The sequence below is a fragment of the Montipora foliosa genome, chromosome 5, assembly GCF_036669935.1.
Source record: "Montipora foliosa isolate CH-2021 chromosome 5, ASM3666993v2, whole genome shotgun sequence".
NCBI lineage: Eukaryota > Metazoa > Cnidaria > Anthozoa > Scleractinia > Acroporidae > Montipora > Montipora foliosa.
In genome coordinates, this window is record NC_090873.1 from 46,134,925 (window position 1) to 46,157,386 (window position 22,462).

The 22,462-nt window shown below is 40.0% G+C and overlaps 2 protein-coding genes and 1 long non-coding RNA gene across 4 annotated transcripts; 1 reads left to right on the forward strand and 2 right to left on the reverse strand.

Annotated features, from left to right (window-relative positions):
* Positions 1-2,123: 2,123 nt before the first annotated feature.
* Positions 2,124-4,750, reverse strand: LOC138004436 (microsomal glutathione S-transferase 1-like). Its single transcript, XM_068850948.1, has 3 exons — positions 4,563-4,750; positions 2,754-2,836; positions 2,124-2,684 (listed from the first exon to the last, which is right to left on the reverse strand). The coding sequence occupies exons 1-3, from the start codon at positions 4,680-4,682 to the stop codon at positions 2,432-2,434; spliced, it is 456 nt and encodes a 151-aa protein (XP_068707049.1). The 5' UTR covers positions 4,683-4,750; the 3' UTR covers positions 2,124-2,431.
* Positions 4,751-7,405: 2,655 nt separating this feature from the next.
* Positions 7,406-20,622, reverse strand: LOC138004437 (microsomal glutathione S-transferase 1-like). 2 transcript variants are annotated; one of them, XM_068850950.1, is made up of 3 exons: positions 20,476-20,622; positions 8,964-9,040; positions 7,406-7,741 (listed from the first exon to the last, which is right to left on the reverse strand). In XM_068850950.1, the coding sequence occupies exons 1-3, from the start codon at positions 20,488-20,490 to the stop codon at positions 7,495-7,497; spliced, it is 339 nt and encodes a 112-aa protein (XP_068707051.1). In that variant the 5' UTR covers positions 20,491-20,622; the 3' UTR covers positions 7,406-7,494. The 2 variants fall into 2 exon arrangements, with proteins under 2 accessions (XP_068707051.1, XP_068707050.1); XM_068850949.1 differs by lacking the exon at positions 20,476-20,622 and adding an exon at positions 10,990-11,122.
* On the forward strand, positions 10,045-14,656 carry LOC138004438 (uncharacterized). Its single transcript, XR_011123787.1, has 3 exons — positions 10,045-10,906; positions 11,008-11,124; positions 14,166-14,656. It is a non-coding gene; the product is annotated as an uncharacterized lncRNA (long non-coding RNA).
* Positions 20,623-22,462: the final 1,840 nt, after the last annotated feature.

Here is a 22,462-nt window from a genome sequence, read left to right on the forward strand (position 1 = left end):
TAAAATATTTAGTTCCTCTAATAACAGGTCTTAGTAGAAGTTTTCCGACCGAGGCTTTCCCCTGCAAAAATTTAGTGGAGGGGGGTGGGGGGGGGGGGGGAGCATTTTGGTGTCCTTACAAGAATGTCAAAAAATCATGCATCAGTAGTCATACCAACATCCTAAGGACACAGGACACAGGACACAGAACGCAAAAAAACAAAATTAGGCTTGCGAACGCAATTACACGTTTCATGCAATCAGTAAATAAATCCTTGATGCCCATAACTAGCGACCTTTTTATGTTAGGCGAGCCGCGCTGTTTTGGGTCAATAGGGAGCTTAAGCTGCACGTTTTTGAAACGCCGACGGCAACCGGAAGTGCGCTGTTTTCTATTTTAACTTATTTTTTACATTGCTACGGTATCTTTTCTCCATTAGAGATGGTTAGCATAATAATCTGGGAGTCACCACTGCCCCGGCACGCGAAATGTTGCCTTCCGGTTCAACGAAAAAAGCAAGGTGACACAAACACCAACCCGGTGTGGCCTACACATCACACATGCGCACAACCATTTCACCTAGTCAATTAGCAGCCATAGACAGCTATGGAACGTCATAACTGTCTTATGATACTTTTGGGCACGATATTTAGTGCTTACTTCATGATATCCTTGAGCTTGAGTGAGGCTCCAGCACTTGGCTAAGTAGCCTGACTTCTGGCTGTTATACACAATTGTGGTCTCATTCACACAGAAGCCCTTCAAGCTAATCCTGCCAAGCCGACCACATGCTGGAAAGGTCAGACCACAACACCGGGAACACTTTCCCCTACTCTTTTCGAATAGTGTGTGGGATCTTTAACGTCCCACAGAGTCAATGAACAAGGGTTGTGAGACGGGACCGCCGGCTTATCGTCCTTATCCGAGAAGACTAGAGAGTCTAACCATTTGCAGATGTAATTACATTCCGGTGCTTGCGTCCTTATATTCGGTGCTTAAATCATTATATTCGGTGAATACTTCATTATAGCCGGTGCATACTACGTTATATTCTGTGCTTACGAGAACGAGAGTTAATGAGTTGAAAATGGGCCCACGCAAGAACAGCTCTACCGACTGACCTTGTAGCTCAGTCGGTAGAGCAGCGGTGACCCAACCCGAAGGTCGTGGGTACAATTCCCATCCTGGTCAGAGTTTTTCTCTATCCTTGCGTGGACCCATTTCCATTAAGAGAGCTAACGCTCGCATGGTTTACATGGGTAGAAAACTAGCACTTGACATTGCCCTCTAATCGTTAAGTCTGTTGAAATACAAGTGCTACACGGTCACCGTTTGAAAAAACGTAACCCTCCCTTGTACTTGTACAACTGAGCTACCGGTGTGCGGTTCACAAGAAACTTGACAATGAGGAGAATTCACCGTTGTCCAACAAGTGCAAGCAAAAACATAGGTGTGAGTAATATTAGTCGCATGAGATCGAAATAGACTGCCTGGGAAATAGGATCTCAAAGTTTACCTTCTACTGAGCAGCAAATGTAGCCACAATTCCGTGTAGCTGAGTAATTAAAACTCCATTGGCTTTCACCTCAGTTTGAAGAAATTATTAGAATCGTACCAGAAATCGCCCTATTTGGAGAGCATCCATTTTCGAAAATTCCCTGCTAGCAGAGATCTCTTTTCTTTTTGCTTTCGCTGGGCTAACGATTACGAGAAAAGAGACCGGCTCTGCCATGGGTCGAAACTCATTGTGTTGTGTATGCGCGGTGGTGTACTTAGCGATCGAATTCTCACGTGATACTTCACGTTGTGTGGGCTCACTTAACAACGGCGGAAATAATGTAAAGAAATGCGCGGGACACAGCAGGCTCAAGTCACAATAAGCAAACATATCATGGGGCATGCAGGTGGGAAGAGTGTCGCCTAAGGTTGTGGACGGCGGATGTATCAAAGTGAATTTCGACCCATGGCAGTGGTCTCAGGCTTTTCCCGTACTCCTCAGCCCAGCGAAAGCAAACGAAAAGAGATCTCTGCTAGCAAGGAATTTCGAAATTAATCTTGCCTTGCAAAAGAACAGTGCATTATCTCAAATCATTTATTCACGTAAGGGTTCATCGGCATTAGTGTTCACAGAAGTGAGCAAGTGTTCTTCAGTTAAAATGCTCTTTATTAAATGTGCTTAGCTAAAATTGAGCTATTTTTTACTGTTATGGAAGACATCGCAAATAGGAGCTTGCAAAACCGTAATTGGCTGGATTACATAATATTTTTTGAGCAAACGTTTTAAGAATTACTGAAGTCATAGTGTAAAAGTTATGACGAAAGGAGTACTATGCAGTCATTGCTAGACATTTCGAGCTAAAAAAGACGTCATTTGATGAGCCAACGGTCATTTATGCCTGCTGCAACAGACGACCCAACTGAATGAATTGTCTGAAAAGCGCGTTAACATGATCAAAACACTCCCGCAATAACAGCCGAGTACAACACACTGACAACCAAAATTCCAAGACATATTGAGCCACCGATGAAACCAATTCCTCTTGGCTTGCTGATAGCATTGAGATACGCAACGGTGTGAAGGATTCTTGCAGCTGTGAAGATTCGTAAACACCAAATACCTCTGACTGGTGGCAGATTGAGCAATGTGTATAACAGCGCAATAATCAGAAAGATCGGGATGTTTTCGAGATCATTTTGATGTGCTCTGAAAAAAGAATGGCAGAACTTAAGCCAGGGAAGTATTTTCCAAGAATTTTTCAAAATTCAAGTTTACCTTCGAACTCTGTCCACATCCTCACATGTCGGTATAGGCTTGCCTTTATTTTTCTCTCCATAATCTTCTGGAGAAGGAGGTACCTGCAGTTTAAAATTTAGATGTTAAGGCGAGTTACTGAAGCAAAATAAGATTTTAAAAATAAGAGCAGTCTTCGTCAGTGGCATCTGAACCACAATGGACATGAAATGCTTTTTTCCTATGCCTTGGATGTGGACGTAGTTTGACGCTAATCATGTATTGCCAAATTTATACTGGAGACGAATAATAATTCGTCATAACGCCCATTTACACTACAGAAAAAACTGGGTCCGGACCCCTTAAAAAGTAGCTACGGACCATATATTTTTGCCGTGCGAAATATTCCTTCCATGTTTGGCCCAGTGGTTAGGGCGCTTGCCCAGAGATCCGGAGATCCGGAGGTCCCGGGTTCAAGACCCGCTCTGACCACTCAATGAATTTGTTCCTGGTAGCCCCTGGTTCAACTTTCCAGCTGCACTCGTAATTAGCCAACTGGTTTGCCTCCGGCCAGTTGGGATTCTTAACAGTTGTAGTTGTATATGTGTGTTGTGTTGTTTCGTTGATTGTTTCATTGACCTTGAAAAGCCCCCTATGGGGAGCGGTCAATTAAGTATGTATTGTATTGTATTGTATGAAATGGCTCTGAACCCTCTTTTTTTGGTTTTGGGGCCATAAAACCAAAATAACCGAGTTCGGACCCCTTTTTGCGGGTCAAGAGCGCATTGTAAACGTCAGTCTCCATTCCAATTCAAATAAAAATTTAGTCCGGACTCCGAAAATCGGCATTGTAAACAGAGTGCGGGGAACGGGGTCTTAAGGCCAGTTTTATGATGAGCCAAACCAAATTGTTGGCCGTGTGTAAACGGTAAAAAGAATTGGTCCGAACCACTTTTTCAATCGGTCGATCCGGACCCAGTTTTTTCTGTAATGTAAATGGGCCTTAATTTCGTCTTCGATTGATTGGTCTGTCAGCACGTCTGTAAGACGTGCAATCAGTTGAGGACTAATTTTGGGCCATAATTCGTCTAAACACCGGATTTATATTTAGCCAACCTCGGAGACCCAGTGCATGGCAGTCAGTCGGGACGCTGGCCCAAGTTGAAAACTTTACGCCCGTCCCGATTTTGCAAATGATTTTCTCGTTCCGTCCCGACTGACTGCCCCTGGGTTTTAGGCGACATGATTACAAACGAACTATCATTCTTCGACGAGTTATTCGTCTCCAATATAAATCCGGTTAGTGTCGCTTAAAAAGTCACAATTCAAGGCTTTGACTCGTACCTTTTAAAATTTTAATATATCTTTTTACGACTTTCCAAACAAGCAAAGCGTCAAACTATGTAGTTTATAGGTATTGACAACAGAACAAAACTGTTCTTCATGTTATGGGGTTCTATTCTCAGGCCTTATGCCATTATTAAATGAAGGAAGATTTAAGACATCGAGTCAAAGGACTCGACAAACCTGGTATGGAATTTCTATATTTTGGAAAGACACGTTTTAGATATATATCTCCGATTAGTATACACTTGAAATCTGAATAATGCAATGACGAATATACCATCTTTAAACCTCGAATCTCCTTGGATTTTATCCTAAGAGCTCTCTTAATCTTCAGTCCGTTCAATTTTCACACGTCCTCCACAATCTTATTGTGAGGTCAAACGATCCATAATTTCTTATTTCAACTGATAGTGTTGATAATCTTGTATACTACAGTAATCAGTTCGTAATTGCCGTACAATTTAGCCATATCTTTATAACTTTCGCATGTAGACTAGAACTTACGTGATTCTTCATGCGTTGCCTGCCTGTCAAAAAGGACATAAAAAACGTTTTAAGTACGAGAATGCCTCCATAGAATATGTAAGCTGCGAACAAACGTTCATCGACAGTGAGCGTCACCATCTTGTGCGAGCGATTTATAGAATGACGCTGCAAAGTGGACGCGGACAAGAACAAAGGATAATGCCAAGGCAGCAAAACATTCTATGGCCGTTACGCATCATGGCACAACGAAAATAAGAAATCCAAATGAGGTTCATTCAAAGTTAGGTAAGGACGTTTGAACGTTGCATTCATGAAATCAGTAATCCTTGATGCCCATCAGTTGTAATATATTGTAAAAGTTCATTTTATTTACATTTGAATATCTAAGTAATGCAGCATACTATTCTTGACATTAGCCAAAAAAATCAAAATTTGAATGTAAGATCGGAAGCATTCGCAGTCGAGTGTGGTGGGTCATGTCTATTATCCGGGGTATTTATACCCGAAATAACGTCACGTTCACGTCGTGGAAGGGAATCATACAGTCACAGCTTCGGGTCGAGTACTTTTCCAGTGGGTCGTCATTGATCATCATTCAACCGTATATGTTCAGTCTTTGACCACCGAGTCAAATTGTTCTTCAACGTCTTCAACCGTTGAGCGAAGAGAAAATCAGTTCGCGAGCTAGACCACGAGCAGTCGTCCTTATTTCCTCAGAGCCACGCACGAGGAGTGAAATTATTATTTTATGCAAATTAGTGGTGAAAACGGGGCGTGTCACGTAATCGCGCGCTCAACTGTGTCATTGAAAAATAAGAGACTATTTAAACATGGGTTTATTCCTCAACGGTTACTTCTGATGATAAATGTTGACACTTTCGACGGAAACGTTAAGTGTTTTTCAAAAATTATGAGATTACTCATGTTTGTTACCGCTGTTTGTGAGTTATTTCTTTCAAAAAGGAGCGAGGCAGATATATATTTTATAAAGGTAATATTTCGAAAGGCACTGCCATTTTTCATCAGGGTTTTACAAGCTATGACTGCAGTATGCTGAGACGCAGTAGTGACTTTCTATGGTGTCGTATTCTTTGGTCGGTTTGGCATGGGAAGCAAGCCAATCACATTGTTCCTCACGAGAAGTAGTTCATCTAACAACACTGATCAAAACCCAAGAGGACTGCAAATATAGAGCCCGTTCCAACTCCCCATCCACCCCCTGCTCCTCCCCCAAGGATCCTTTTCATTTCGGGGAGGATACCCCACCTAGCTCAAGCCCGCTTTCCTAAGAGCCTCGCAAAGAAAATAAATGTGTTCATGGTGGCACAACTTTGTTTCTCCCAAGCTGTATTCTGCCGTATCAATAAGAATAAAACGCAAACAGCGGTTACAAACATTTTGCTTGAACTGCACACAGGCCGCCCAAGCTCGGTATACGATTTACAGACTTTGTATGGGAAAATTAACTTTGAGCTTATAAATGCTAAAATAAGCTGTAAATGTAGAAATAAACCTCGCTTACCTCTACGTACAGTTGTCCTCGTCTTTTCTGTGCAATCGGAGGGCAAACTGAGTCCGTTTTAGCCGGGTTTGTGGCTTTCGAATTTTTACGATGACGTTAGTTGTCATTCCCGTCATAAAGAGAAGAAAGTTCTTGTCTTTATGTAAATCGTATACCGAGCTTGGGCTGCCTATGGAACTGCATAACTTTTTATATACTTAACGTTTCGTATGTTACAACATACATCGTCAGAAGTGATTATTATTCAGTTACAGATAAATTTAAATTCAAAAATACAACTGTACGGACTGGGAACTAAAAAAATTGATTGACATAAAACGACAAGAAATATGCTAATAATAGAGATAAAGTTTCTCACTGCCAACGTTTTCATTTAAAGCTGGCTTTAGATCACGGATAAACAGAGATTCTTTAATTTTACAATGCATGCATGTCTGGTCGACCAGTTGCTAATATTTTAAAATGATCCCACTTAATTCTACGGTTGGTTAAGAAAGCACGATCAGCAATTGCAGATTCGTTGGCAGTGAGCAGGGGCACCCAACGAGAATATTGTTCAAAACCACTTAAAAATACAGTTGTTAAACATATTTTAGTATTTAAACGGTAGATATAGGCATATTTTTATCCCCTAAAATTTTTTCATCTGTTCGGATCTCCTAGCTGAAAGTCTAGTGATCTGAAAATTATAGGGATCAAAACTTATCTTTTCGAAAATTTCAGGCAGAAAAAAGGCTCCCGAAAATTCTAGGTGACCTTTTTAGGGTAAAAATCCGTTAAAAATGGGCAATTATACCATTTTTTAGATGTTCGAAAGTCCTAGGAGAGGCAGGCAAGCAAGAAATTTTAAAACAAATGCTCCGAAAATTCTAGATCTCAAATTCTCTTCCGAACAGATATTTTCCGAAAATTGACGTTGGGTGCTCTTGAGTGAGAACAGTAATCTAATCTCTATTATTAACATATTTCTTGTCGTTTTATGTCAATCAATTTCGTTAGTTTCCAGTCCGTACAGTTGTATTTTTGAATTTAAATTTATCTGTAACTGAATAATAATCACTTTTGATGATGTATGTTGTAACAAACGAAACGTTAAGTTTATAAAAAGTTATGCAGTTCAAGCAAATGTTTGTAACCGCTGTTTGCGTTTTATTCTTATTGTAACTTAAATGGCCCAAGTCAAAGAATTTTTCTGCCGTATCCCTGACGATTAAGACCACTTGACCTTTAAATGACCAATTACAGAACGCGTTGAATTCTTCAAAACCGGAGACAGACACACACACACACATACACACACACACAAAGATAAATATAACTAAATAAGAACAAGTAATAATTCCAAATCATTTATTATCTTACTAATTCACTTTATAAGACACAATGCGAATTTACGTTCGAAAGAAATACGACATCTGTAAAGATTGTTCAGAAGTAGAACCCGCCAGTGTACATTGAACTGAAAGCTAAAACAAGCGTGCATGATAAACCGATTGTAAAACTAAGCGATCGAGCTACGGCGATTTCACTGAGGTACGCAATACTATGAGCGACTCTTGCAGCTGTGAAGACCCGCAAACACCAAATGCCTCTGACTGGAGACAAGTTCAACAGCATGTAAAACAGTGCCACTATCAGAAAAATCGGGATGTTTTCCAGGTCATTTTGATGCGTTCTAAAAATACAAAATAACATTTAATCAGCGCCTTTCATCACTGACATCGATCCAGGCGATATATTTAGAAGGCTTTATGGTCCTTAGCTTTGGTGAGCACGTGGTTGAGTTTGGAGGTGGTTTCGATGGTCCCACAGTGATGGTCCCTTCTGGCTGGTTGGGATATTTGACAATGTTATGGATCGTATGATGTTTTTCTTTCAGATTGTTTAACTACATGAAGTGCCTGCTCGTGAAGTTGCTCGTTAGCTCACTGCACTTTTACCTTCAACAAATGCATTTACATTTGTCATATGCTTATAACGAAAGTTACAGTTCACAGGTTGACAATCATACATAGGTCGATGCAACACTGGTTAAAAGAAACTGGAATGTACCTTGCTATAACTTTGGATCACCCCTGGTGAAGCGGAAGTAGACGGGGAGGCAGGTAGGAGGTGTGGTCCGGAAGTAAGGGCGTTGAGTTTTCGTGCTGTTTCCCCGGGTTCAGATCCCGTTCTATACTCTGGGGCCCGTTTCTCGAAAGTCCCGAAAAGCCATTTGTGAAACTGCCAACCGCTTGTTTTGGAGAGCCGATTATTTAACGTGTTTTCAAGGTAACAAAAAGAAAAATAACTGTGAAGTTTGACAATTTTATATCCTCTCCGTTCTTGAGATACAAAGGAAATTGTGACACCCCAAAAATGACCCGTAAAGTTTCGGGACTTTTCGAGAAACGGACCCCAGGTATGGATTTGTTTCTGGTTGTCCCGGATTCAACTCTACCATGCTTTGTAAATCTCCTGCCAGTTGGAGTTTTTAGTCATGTTTCTTTCAGATTATTGACCAAAAAGTGGGTGCCTGTGAACTACTGGCTTGATAGCTAAGTGCACTTTCACAGTCTATAAACAAAGCATTTACATTATTTGTTACATTTTACAGGAGTTTCGAAACTTTGGGTCTTTGAATTGCAAGTTTTTAACCGTACATTCAGATCTCTTCTACTGAACCAGAGTAGAATCTAATGATGTCTGTTTGTTATCACTGCTGTTTTCTTAGCGTACGGAAGGCAGCTAGCTAGAGACATCAGTAGAATACTGAGTCAAATCTTATTCGCGATTTTCATGTAACACATGGATATATGCTCAGAATCAAATGTTATGAAAAAGTAATTCTTTTCTTTTCTTTTCTTTCCACCGTATTAAATCACCATTTTCCCCATCGCAATCGTTGTAGTAATTACCTTCGAAACCTTTCCACTTCTTCATCCCTTGCCACAAATTTGTCTTTGGGTCCATAATCTTCGGGGTTGAGAAATGCCTATGTTAGAGACAGCAAAGGAAAAAGATGAAATTTACATATTAGGAAACTCAAATAGATCTATTTACATTAAGCGGCAAAAGCCAGTGATCAAGGTTATGTAAAAAACTGCTGACTGAACGAAATGGAATGCTATGCGTGTAGTCCTGTGTCTCCTTGACTCATCATGGAGGTACTGAGACTTCTGCCAGGATCACTTGAATTTTTCAGTTTCTCGAGTATCCCAAGCCATTGTAGAAAACAACGCATCTCTTTAAAACTCTGCCTAATTTCGAAGATTATCATCAGAGCAGATTATCGTAGTAAGAGAAGAAAGGGGGTCTCAATTGGGGGGGGGGGGGGGGGTTTCAAGTCTAACGGTACGGCTAACGCTGGTCATCTTTTATCCGTCACGGTTCACGGTTAACTTAAGTGAAAAACAAAGAAACGTTCCTTGTGTTAGTTTCTAGTAAGGTTCTCCGTAGACATGTTGAGTAGTTTAAATCAATGGTTATCACAATGCGACGCATGATTTTGAGTTGTTCACACGTCAAACCTTGCCCAGGATCACTCTTTCTTCCCTTTCCTTGTAGCTAGAGAATCTGGGAGACAGTAAAGCACTGAGAAGAGAGACCCTGAGAACGGAGAGCAAGGAAATTAAAACGGTATCGAGTGCTCTGAAGTCTCTTAAGACTCTAAATATTTCAAAATGCTACCTATCCCACTTTTCATATTTTAATGCTCTTAATTTTTATTGGGGCTAACGGTTATTTTTTGCATGGTCATTTTTAAGCTTAACGGTTAACTTTTTTCGACGTTTCACGGCTCACGGTTAATCCCATTGAGACCCTCAAGAAAGACTGATAAAATAAGCTGAAATACACAGCTTCTTTTCTTGTCTCAAAATTCAGGTAAAGGTGAATATCTTGAGGGTTACACGAGGGTTAATTGACATAGACTAGAGTTTCTGGTGCCCAAGTCTCACCGATTACAATGACAAAAGCCTTTGTTGCTCCCATTTTGCTCTTTTTTCCCATGAAGATATATCCCAGTTCTCACATCCGACTGCCTTTCAGATACTTTTCAGTCTCAAAAATCGCTTCATGCTTGATGGAATTTTTACCAGGCCACAGTTGTTCGAAGGGTGGATAGCGCTTTCCACCGGACAACTCAATAGCCAACTTTTACGATGGCGTCATTTGACTACAACTACCAGATTGTTTTTCTTTTCTTATTTAAATTTTGTATTCCCAGTGGGGTAAAAATAACAAAAGTGCAATTAGCATGAGACAAGCAAAACCTGAAGGATTCTGGTACTTGTAGTCAAATGGCATCATTATGCGGCAAATGTCCTATTTTGGTTTTGCTAGTAGCTGGGGCCAGGAGCCCAATTTGTTCCCAGTAACTTTCGGTCGAGAAAAACCCTGGAAACGAGACTGTTGTTTGCGGCTTTTCCCAATCTATGTTACGTCCTCGATTATATTGCGCCGATTATGTCGCTTCTGTTCTAGATTGTGACAGTGTTTTTGTACAGTCGTCCTAAATTAAACAAAGAGCTTTGAGGAACCCAGGCAGCTTTGGATACTGGAGCTGACAATGTTTGTTCAAGCGTTGCAATGCACGTATCTATCACCTAACAGTCTAGTCTTCATAGACTTCCGACTGAGTAAATCCGCTTTCTAGATCTTGAGCCTATAAGTATAAATTTAAGTTTATTAGTTATAATATACCTCAGTCAATCACTCTATAGTGGATACTTTGGAGTACAATCTAGAAATTTACATGAATGAAACTTGAATTTTAATTAGAATACGTGTTAATTTGTCCCGAGTTTTTGACGGTCTAGCGCCGAAAGAAACCGGCGCTAAGAGGAGACTTGGCCCGTCAGTAAGTATACCTCAGCTATCCTATACCCAAATTGTACTCGAGTGACTCAATGGTTGTAAATCGCAATTTGAAACATAAGAAACCTTGTTCTTTATGCGCAGCATCCCAGTCATCACTGCCAAAGCCGACGTTTTCAGCAAAAGGATGGTGCCATAGAATACATAAGCAGCCAGCAACTGAGAATCCACCGTAAGGGTAACCATTTCTGCGTTCAATCGGTGAGTTTGACGATCTTAAGAATAACGAACAGGGTGATTTTGGTATTGACTCTGCGTCGCTGTTCAATTCGCCTTGAGTGCCCCACAGTTTCGTTGAATTCTATGGGGTCAACGTTTGTAGTAACGAGTAGTGATCTAGGAATTTGCCAAATATTATACGTACCATATGAATACATATCAACGTTGAACAATTGCAGGATTGTTTACTCTTTAATTTTACAATGTAGGTAGCAAGCTGATATTAATGAGCACCAGCATTTCCTCAGTACTATTAGCCAACAATTGGAGTAGTTTATTAATTAGACTGATAATTTGTACAGAGAACGTACGATAGTCATGAACATACCACTGGCAATAACTCATATTATCATATCCATAAATCCATCATGAATCATGCATACACTTTTCAAAATCTCTTTGCGTGCAACTAAGGTTTCTCTTTCCCAATCGGAATATTTCCTCTCGGTCCTGCACCTTTCAAACTTTGCCCTCCTTATCTGAGAAGACAGAAGTGCGACAAGGCCAACTTTTTAGTAAACGAACCCTTTCGTTTACAGTATTATAAAACCTTCTGCTGGCTTTAAGGCCGCCTGCAAACATTGTTGGGTGTTACATGTTGCGTCTCTTGCCCACCCCTCTGTATGTTATAGGCTGATTTAGCAACAGAACGGGAACGTCAGTGGCGACGTCGCGCGCAGCAAAACTACCAATGAGAATTTAGAATAGAGAAGAAAAGAGTGGAGTCTATTCTATTCTGAATTCTCATTGGTGTTTTTTCTGGGCGCGCCGTCGCCACTGACGTTCCCTTTCTGTTGCTAAATCAGCCTATTGCGTGTTGTTGGGCACGGTCTTGCTCGAAGTTTGAAACTGGTAAAACTTTTGAGCCAACGTACAACTCCCAACATTTCTTTCAATGTTCTGTGATCGCCGAAGTGTAGCACAACAATGTTGGATCCATTTGCACAGCTCTTCCTAAAGCTCTTCCAACATTGTTGGGGCCACGCACGCGCATTAGCCAGCATTAATTAACACTGTGAAAACAAGGCCGCGGGGCAGCCGAATTTTGTAAGTTTACGTACAAAGTCTTATGGGTCGTTTCTTTCCCATAATACACTGCACGTCCCTAAATTGTGGGCATTGCACCTGGCTTTAGGATCCTTGGGATAGAAATGTATTATACAAAAGGGTAAAGATCATTCCCCATAGTTAAGTTTTGAGCGTCAAAAATCTTCAATGAAATGATCGATGACAGGTTGTAACTTGCACAAAAAAGATTTTGTTTGCTCTTTGTCTTCATACACGGTTACCAACCAACGATGACTAACGTGATGTAACTATGTTATTTAATTTAGTTAGACGTGGCCATACAGCCTGCCTAAGACGAAAGACAATTATTCATTTATTGGAGGCGAGTTAAAACTAAATTTACGAGAGTTACATGAAAGTGACAGAAGAATGTAAGACATTCGAGCGTCTTTATTTATTCAAATATGCCGACAATCAACAGCGCAACACGACTTGTTCGCACGTTTCGGTCTCAATTTCGGACGTGCAAAACTGCATGTGAGTGGGTTGCTTCGCGTGCCGTTAAACTGTATTCAGTCGGCAGCAAAAGGGCACGCAATTATTTCGTTGTTGTGAGAATAAATTGAAAAAGTACATAGCGCACAACATGGCAACATTGAGAGTATCTTTCGAACTTCTTATTTCTCTGCAACTCAGAGATCTAAAGGTCGTGAAAGTGACTGGCTTCAATTCGTTCATTTCAATTTCCTCTCGAATACGGGCTCAAAGTATTTCATGCAGTTTCTGCATCGAAAGCAGCTAGCATAACTAGCGTGAAGTAAAGTTGAGGGCACTTGCCTCCTAGATTTTAACCCAAAAATTTTTAAAAAGAGCTTTAGCGACAGAAAACATTTGACATTGTGTTATGGAAGATTAAACCAGCTAATGAGAGCAAATCAAGGCTCCAGCATCAATTGGCATAATATCTGTGAAGGAAAAAAAATGTGTCATTTTACACTTGAACGAGACTAATTTAAAAATGCTGGTAATAGCGTTTCTAAGTTTCTGGCTTTCCAACTTTTCTTGGGCAGGGGTGCCTTCCTTTTTGTACACCGTATTTCCATCAGCTTAATTACATACTGGTATGAACTATGTACCTATCTACCTAGCCTACAGTTGCAATGGCTCTGACAAAAAAAAAACTTCGTGTCCCATGCTCAAAATTACACTTCACATATAAATTATCAGATAAAATGTTCCGTTCAAAAAAAGCAATCCGAGCTGAAAATCAGTTCGTAGTTAGTAGTCTGGGTGTAGGAACTCTCAGTCGATGACCCACAATTTATGATAGCTCACGGCTTTCAGTACAAGCCTTTTAATTTCAGGTAATCGTCAAATTTCTGGGCGTTTCAGTTTTTCCCAATTCATCTGGCGAGCTAACAAATTCTTGTGATTAAAAAGACCACCTCCGCAACAACACACATGATCACAGTTTCTTCAGCTACGTGATGTAGGCTGCAGTCATTCCTCGCCATTGAACCGTGTCTTGTATATCGACCTATCCTGTCGAATGCCCTCACTTCCAGATAATTTATCGATGCCCTCTGAAAAGTTCTTTTCCCAAACGAACACGAAGGTTCTTTTTCCTTCAAACAGATCCCATTTGGTACACACCCCCAACAACGTTTAAGGGGCTGAGTTACAGTACTCCGAAGAAGTTCTGTTACCGTTGTTTTGAAATTGAAAATGGTAGTATGGAATTCCTTTAAGGTATCGTTCCACCACAAAGAAAATTATTCAGAGAAAAAACTATCCAAGCGCATCAAGATTACCCCAAAACGATTCGTTTCAATCTTCTCCTGTTTTGTCCATCCATGTATCACATTTGGCTTTGTTGTATTTTTTTTTATGTCGTCTTGCAATTTTTTAAGGTTGTGGGAATGTCGTCCTATTTTATGAGCGTTTTGCTTGTCATGAAATTCCCTAAAATTGCGTGACATAACCCTTTATTTAAAATCCCCGTTCTTCTTTGGCAGACGCGGCATTGATTTCATTGCAAAATCTGATGTTCGCCGGAAGCGGGTGTACTATGGTCTTTACCGCCTGTCACTACCTGCACATTGTCAACATCCACCTTCACGGCCAGTTATCATCATATCCTACCAAGCCCCTCTAACCAGATGATGCTTTTTTCCCAACGAAATCTGGTTACACTAAATTAGTTTTGGCCCATGGAAATGTGCAAAAAAACAACAACAACAAGAACAGATTGCGAGGACTTCTCGAGACTTCGCTGTTCAACCGAGTGCGCGGGCGTCAAGGAAAGTTGGTGTGTTCTGATTAATAAAGATACAAGTTGTCTTCAAAGTATCTAGCGAATGTTTATAGTCGCGGGGATTGACTGCATACAGCGCCCCTAAACCTTTTAGAAATGTTAGTTATTCCAAATGTCAAGCCCACACCTTTTAGATCTTTTAGTCTGAGAGAACAATGATCCGGAAATTCGCCGATCAGCTTTGAGGCGATACACTGTACCTACTGTGTTTTGTCGCCTTTTGCTCTGAATTGTGTCAAATATTTTGGTCGTACGACCAGAATCCGAGACACGAGACAATGGCCATTTGATGTCCTGCTGTGTCGTCCATATCCTGGAAGCCTTTGAGGTGACAAAGGGATCGCCGCGTTGGCGAACGCTAAAATGCGCCACACTTCTTTTAAATTGCGCTACGACGCCCTTTTTTTTTTAATTTTGACGAAAATATTCTTCCGGCAATTACTTCCCTTTCACTAAGTTTTTTATTGACTAAAAACTTATGATGTCGCGTATGAAATTTCCGCTTCTGCCCACGTCGCAGTGGAATCGGATGTTTTCAAAAGTTTTCATGCAAATATTAAGTTCTGCGTCAGCTTTCCGAGAAATCAAAGCCCAATTTTCTAATAAAAGCATACGCATTCGCTAAAACGACCAGGAAATTCAGCTTTTGTTTCCCTACCTGGAAGTCGCCATTCCTGGCGTCTCGTGAGCTAACCACAACTAGCGGAAGACGATTATGTGTTTTCACCAAGGAAATAATTTAATTTACACTCTCTTCTTAAATAACAATATAATAGATTCTATCCATTAAGTTTCATCCAAACAAGATAAATAAAATGGGTACGGAAATACAGCTCACTGTACTATGTACTTGTCGTCAAAGGAGAGCAAAAATATTAATTCACGCCTCTCACAATTTGCCGCCAGCAGCCCGGTTTCAGCAGAACTTGGAATCGAATTACAAGAAGTTGATGGATAAACAGGGCGATGTTTATAACAAAAAGTCTTCAGATATTGGCAAAATAAAGAAAAAATGTTTTGGAATAAAGTACATCTTCATCGCCGTTTCCTGTCGAACCGGTCAACACAGTTGACCTTGTATTCAGAGTATTTGACCAGAAAGTTCAAAGCTAAAAGCCATCGTCAAAATTCGAATGTCGTATTTCTTGGCTTGGACATCTCAGGGGCTATTAATTGTGCCTCTAAGTTTTCATTGATTTCGCATTGTCACTCAGTTCAAAATTCTCCGCCTTTCGCAACCGACTAAATAGTTCCTTCTGCAATTGCAAGGTCTGCCGGTTGGAGTCGACGAATGTAGACGTCAGGCAGCGATTCGCTGTTTTGATCACTCATAAAATTACGAACTCTGAAGTGCCACCAGACATCCACCGCCGCTGTTTTGCCTGAGGAATCTTGAGGACAAGGAGACGAGGAAAAAACATGCTACCACTATCACAACAAGACTGTACTCCAAAGCTACCTCGTGGAAGGAATAAAGACGTGTAATTCTGGATGCTGACATTGAAGATGTTCTGCTCTGTCTTAACTGAGAGGATTGGAACACTAAAGTCTGTCCCTCCGTCATGATTCTTGCAATTTTTCCGCAACGTCAGATAGCGTTTTCGTCAACGACTGTGCTGTTACACTACTGAACCAAACTTTTATACGAGGAAAAAAGGTGGTATGGTGTAACACGATTGACGTCATTTCCTGTCAACTGATAGTCCCTCTGGGATTCTTCAACAAAAGGCAAGCTCTTATCGACCTTCATAATCTTCTTTGTTGACAGGAAGTATCATTAGAACAGCAGAAGTCTCCTTGAAAAACTTGTTTGTAATTTGCATCAATAATCAAATGCACCGTAGGGATGGAGAGATATCAATGCATTCCCGAGTACAAAAATGAATAAAATAAGATAGTGAATTTAAAATTTTCTTTCTTTCTTAAAACAATAATGCTAGTTCAAATTCACTGACACCAAAGCAGATAGACACAACGGAACAGTTAAACAAACTTAAGATAACCCCTCAGCGCAAGAAGAACTGATTTAAGCTCATCGTTACCGGCTTTTGTCGTTTTAAAACATTGCGGAAAATTCCCTTTTCTTCAACAGATTGTCGGATTATACAAGGGATTTTATATCCTGCCTGTAATCGGGAAATTTCATTGAATACATACGCACAGGCTTAAAAATTATTTCACTCAAACTTAAAAACTTCCTTACTGTGAAACAATTATCACATCTTACAACAATTGCAAGGAGTCAAAAAATAAGCCAACGCACCGTGCTGAGAATTTTAATTTATGAAAGCTTCACTTCCACAATCGCTCTTGAAACATTCCAATACACTGAAAACCCTTAACGAAAAACCGCGAACAAAGAAATCATCTTATAAATCCCTAAGAACTGGTTTACTCAAAGGGAATTTGATATATATTTCCTTCCTTTTGGCCTGGAAGGCCTCAAACGTTTCCTTTCAGTCAAGTTCGGATATTTTGATACGTGAAAGCTTTTCGAACCCTGGCTTCTAAAGCATGAGAAAGCCACATGGCATCTTTCACCATTACGCATGTGCAGCACATTTTGGACTATGCCCCTCATGTGGAAGATTAAAGGGTCGCGGAGATTATAGGGCATTTGCCAACATTGTACAGCGTTAATTAATCACGTTCACAAACGCAGCAGCGAGGGAATAGTGCATTAAATCATCTAACATGTACCCCTTCTATCTTCTAAGAACCTCTGCATGAGAACTCCCTTGCCTTGCAGCTGTCAGGGCAATTAAAAATGGTCGATCCAATTTTTTCAACTTGTATGTCTCCCAGAGTACCTTTGTTTCCGTTTTTTGCTGTCTGTTCAAATTTTAGACTTCAAGTTTTTCCTGAATGGGACGGCGCAAATATCGCAGCTGGCAATCCAGTGAGAATAAAAAAAAAATAGACAAATATTTCTGAACACAAACTCTTTGGCCAAAAAATATCCTAACAGCTGCCGAACCAAACTGATCGTTTGGTTCACGGACAGTACTTGAGTAAGGTCTTCATACTAGTTTGCACGTTGCGGACCCAAGAGATTTTATCCCCAGAGTGGATATACCAAAACATTTCAAAAGATCGAAATAGTTATTCCATCGGAAAGACTGTCTTCAGTAGCCGGTGAGTTATTCTGCCGGCTTTACCGGTTGAATTCAAGTTGGAGCTTAGCCTTGAAGGATTTGCCTGTACGGTTGTCCTTTTTTGACCGAAATCCTGCTCTTTGTGGTTTCATTTTCCGGCCGGGTAAATGGAGTTTAACGCTGAAAGTCTGATTTTCAGACTCTGTCACTAACCTTAATTAAAAAAAATGGAGAATTCAATTAACTTTTCGCCCGTTGAAAAGGAAAAAAAAAAACTAAGGAATCTATACTTGGACACGGTAATGTTTTAAACTTGAAGTTTTCTGTGGCCTTGCCAGAGTGGAAATCAGTTTCATTGACTCAACTGAGTAGTGTTTCAAACAAACAAATCAATACAGATAAAGTGAATGAAAGGTGCAAAATGGTTTTGAGTATCAAGGAAAAACATTTTAACTGCATGAAATCAAATCAAATCAGGGTCACAACTGGCTCAGTGGAAAGGGAAACGTAATACAATATCTATTCATTATTCGGAGTTCCCAGATGCCTTTTAAGAAGTTTGGTACAAATCGTATGATCTTGGGTTCTATAGTCCAGCTTTTTTCATGTTTTCTTTGCATTAGCTTACGTTGCTTCATCAGTTAAAACAGAAACGATCTTTCGCTCAAAAATAGATGTACGTGGTTGAACTGTTGGCTTTTACGTTAATACCAATTTTGTTTCCATGACTTCAGTGTCCTTCAGTTCGCGATCTGTGATTCACAAACAGGACAGCACACGCTCCTCAGAGTTTCCTCATATCTCAGTTTTCTCGATTTACATGGTAATCGTTTTTTTCAAGTTTCTGGATCTATTGTGACTTCACTTTCTTTTTGTTTAAATCTGCGCGTTTCACATTAATTCCTCTGAAATCCTTCACTGTTATTATGACTTCTTAAACACCGCACGAGAATTTTGCAGTGGTATTAACCTTACTTGCCCTCATAAGCAGCATTGTGCGTCACTGTTTATGTTTAAAATACTTACATTCTACTACTAATTCTCTTAATCCAGACGGATCTAGTCATGAGCAGTGATAGATGATTTGCAACGGAAGTTTTAGCTCGAACCTTTTTTTTTCACGTATTTCAACTGGACACGTGCGAGGCTGCGAACATGTATACAAAGCCAACGAGTTTGCTTTATCTACAAGTAGGGCATGGATCGACATTTTGAAACCCTGCAGATGAGTTGAAGCCCGGAATGGATAATTTCGAGCTCGTTAAATTGATTATATAAGAATTCTTTCGCCTTTCCTCATGCTAACCATCCACGCTACCAGTGAAAGAAACGTTAACTCACTAGTATGTAAAATCAACCATTCTTTGCACTGAAACTTATTAGATGTTACGAATAGTGTGTGAGATCTTTTATTGTCACACACATATTTTACGCCGAGAGTATTGTAGACGGTTCGAAAGCGGACCTTCGGTTAACCGTCCTTATCCTGAATAGACCAGTTCCCTCTCAGGCTCTACAAACACGTTGTGTGGATTCTTCAGGGAAACCCAATGTCAATTTTCGGAAAATATATGTTCGGAAGACGATTTAAGATCTAGAATTTTCGGAACCGAGTTCATTTGTTGTAAAATTCCTTGCTTGCCTACCTGTCCTAGGATTTTCGAACATCTAAAACATGGTATAATTGCCCATTTTAAACGGATTTTTGCCGTAAAAAGGTCACCTAGAATTTTCGGGAGCCTTTTTTCTGGCTGAAATTGTCGAAAAGGTAAGTTTTGATCCCTATAATTTTCGGATCAATAGACTTTCAGCTAGGAAATCCGAACAGATGAAAACTTTTAGGGGAGAACAATATGCTTATATATACCGTTAAATACTAAAATACGTTTAATAATGCTATGTTTAAGTGGTTTTGAACTATATTCTCGTTGGGTGCCCCTGATTCTTTGACCACCCACAGCGGCAGTCATTGACTGAGTTTATTTTAGCTAACGCCAGACGATTTCACTCTTTAAAGGAGATCCCTTTACCTTGGTAAGGCCCTCCTATTTATCGTCCTTGTCCAAGGAGATAAGAACTTCATCATTGCCAGCTTTCATTAAAAAGCTGGCACTTTCTCCTCAACTAGTTCTAATCAATATCATTTTAATATCACTAGTACGTTGATCCAGTCGGGGTTCAGACACAAAAGGTGCTCGTCTTACTGCCCCAGCTGTCTGTTCAAAAGAAAGAAAGATCACCGTAGTTCAGTAGATAAGCAACCTAACAATATAGAGATAAGCAGCTTATCTTACTCCAATGATCATTCACAACTTTAATTAATTTCATGTCCATTCCATTTCATATATTCTAAAATAATATCATTCCCCTCTTTCGGATATAACTTAAACTCCTCGATATCTATATATTATAAGTCTATGATGATTTCGCTCTCAGGAATTCATTTACCCGTGTATTCAACCCCGTGGGGAAAGAGATGACCGGGGAAAGGGAAGGATTCGGGGATAGGAGAGTTTTTCCCCCTCTGTTTCCCTTTATACCGCTCCTTCCATTTTTGGCGCTGATTTAATTTGTTAATTTAAAAGCCAGCCGAGGGCGAGCTTGTAAAGTATTTTAGCCGAAAGCACTAAGCTTAATTAGCAATCTTACGCTTCACAGTGTCAAGGTAATTCGCTTAAAGATTGCAAGAAAGTCATCACAGGCCACCGATCCGTCATGAATTATCAAGTCGGAACTAAACTTCAAACCACAGCAACCGCTTCTTCTATTTTTGGCACATCACTTTTCGCAAAGGCTAATTTTAATTTGTGGCATACTTTTGAGGAAATTCCCGCAAAACAGACAACACACACTTTCGAATTAACTTCATGCTGGTGTATAACTTAGCAATATGGTGAAAATAACACGTGAACCAACCGTTATTGCCCACATCCCTGAAGAAGTATTAGTGCCTTAGAACGTATGTCATCTCACTGAATTCCAGAGAAGGTGCGTGCACTAGCAATGTTTATGCAATGGCCCGGTTGCCATTATGCTGAACGCAAAGATAACACTGTCCAATGTTTATTAAAAAATAAACCTAAACTGATTTCCGGATAAAGATAATGAACAACGATGATCGTAAAACAGCGTGTTACGTAGGAGTCTTCCAGCAATAAATCAGGCCTTTACATCATGAACAAAGCACCCTACTTTTGGCGAAGCTTGACGACCTAAAAAGTTAAAATTAATCGGCGGAGACCAGTGCCCTTTTCCAAGTTTACTGTGTTCTATATTATGTACACGTACTTAGCTAACTAGTTAATACAGAGAGCCGACTGAATATTTTGACACGGAAGGTCTTTGGAAGGCGTTATTCATGGACTAAAGATGTTGAATTTATTTTACCTTTTTTAGGAATTTCACATCCCGTCAATAGATTTTTCGAGTGATTTTACGGTTAAACAACCACCAATTATCTCCTTTCACAGCGTTTCGTCAACGTATTTGGTTAACTGTAATCGAAAAACACGTGCAACAACTCTCTCCTACTATATAGCCGACCTGAGTTAACAGAAGTGATTTTTCTCAAAGCAGTTACGTATCTACCGATGATCTATTCCGTGACTTTTTGAGGAAATCAGTTTCCTACTCATTTAATTAATTAGCAGACAGGATGTTTGCAGTTTGCGGTTTAAGGTCATATGCCTGTTATCTTTTTTACTGGCAACTGGCGAAAAGCTCATGTACCCTAAGTTGAGAGGTTTGATAACTTTGATGCTTTTGTTTGTTTGTAACTTGGTATCATTTTCGCAAACAGGTGGCAAACTTAGGGCACAATTTGGCAACAGTTGATTTGATACAATTTAAGAGTCCGAGTTGCGAGCTCCGCCCTCTCCTATCACCTTATCAAAAATTCCTCAAAAAGAAAAAAAAAATATTTTGGGTCGCATGACACACCCACAAAGCCTCAGACAATTAAAATGGCCATCTTCTTTTGAATAGGACTGTTCACTTAAGGAAACATTTTGAGATAAAAATCATCGAAAGGAATTTTTTTTCCTTTGGTTTCATACAATCCTTTCCTTTTCTCTTTTCTAATTTTCTAATCGCATGATATCCCTCTTGAAAAGCTCTTGGCTGAATAATTGAAATAACCTTTAACCTTAAAATTATTGAGCACTTGCGAACAGATCTGCAGCTTTTGCTTCACAATTCCCCCAATTTTACGTTAAGTGTTCACTTTGTTTCTAGTTATAATAGTTATTTCTTAATTCCTGACCCCCTTTAAGTCTCATTTACGCATTTCATAAAAAAGCTGTTAGTCAGATTGTCGTGATCGGCTGTTTGACTTTTACAGCTGAGCTCCTCTTGTTTAACACTTTGTTAACACAATTGAACGAACACAAACTTGACCTTTGAATTGTTGTAACTACTTCAATATGCTGGGAACATTCTTCAGATTGCAGTTGTCGTGATCAACTGTGTTGGTTCTCGTCACCTTACCTGTCATTAATTTGGATTGTCGTTGTTCTTATGAGATCAACTCGGTGCATATCTGTTCGCCCAGCACTTGACTTAACACCTGCTGTTGCTTACGTGGTCTCATACAACTCAGTTTTTGAAAAATCACCGTAAGCCGGCCACAAACTCTGCCAGACCGTTTATTCAACGAAAACTCTGTGTCCTACACTTTGGGGAAAATGTATCTCTCCCCAATCCTACAACATGTGCCGCTTTTCCTTTGCCCGCTCTGGTTTTCAGGGTGTTTGGAGCGTCAATGAGAACAGACATTTTTCTACTTCAGTTTAAGAACTAATACAATTTACTGAGTATAGTTAGCTAATGTGTTGGTAAAATGTAAATTAGGCGCTCTCAGTAAGAAGGCGCTCTCATCATGTTTATAAGGGAGCTTACGAAACGA

Excerpts from the sequence above, each read along its gene's own strand:
- LOC138004437 (XM_068850949.1), bottom strand. The coding sequence starts at position 11,109 with ATGGTTACCCTTACGGTGGATTCTCAGTTGCTGGCTGCTTATGTATTC. Across the intron at positions 9,041-10,989 it reads TGCTGCGCATAAAGAACAAG|GCATTTCTCAACCCCGAAGA; the intron begins GTTTCTTATGTT and ends TCTCTAACATAG. Across the intron at positions 7,742-8,963 it reads GAAGTGGAAAGGTTTCGAAG|AACGCATCAAAATGACCTGG; the intron begins GTAATTACTACA and ends TTGTATTTTTAG.
- LOC138004436 (XM_068850948.1), bottom strand. The coding sequence starts at position 4,682 with ATGGTGACGCTCACTGTCGATGAACGTTTGTTCGCAGCTTACATATTC. Across the intron at positions 2,837-4,562 it reads GGCAACGCATGAAGAATCAC|GTACCTCCTTCTCCAGAAGA; the intron begins GTAAGTTCTAGT and ends TTTAAACTGCAG. Across the intron at positions 2,685-2,753 it reads GATGTGGACAGAGTTCGAAG|AGCACATCAAAATGATCTCG; the intron begins GTAAACTTGAAT and ends TTCTTTTTTCAG.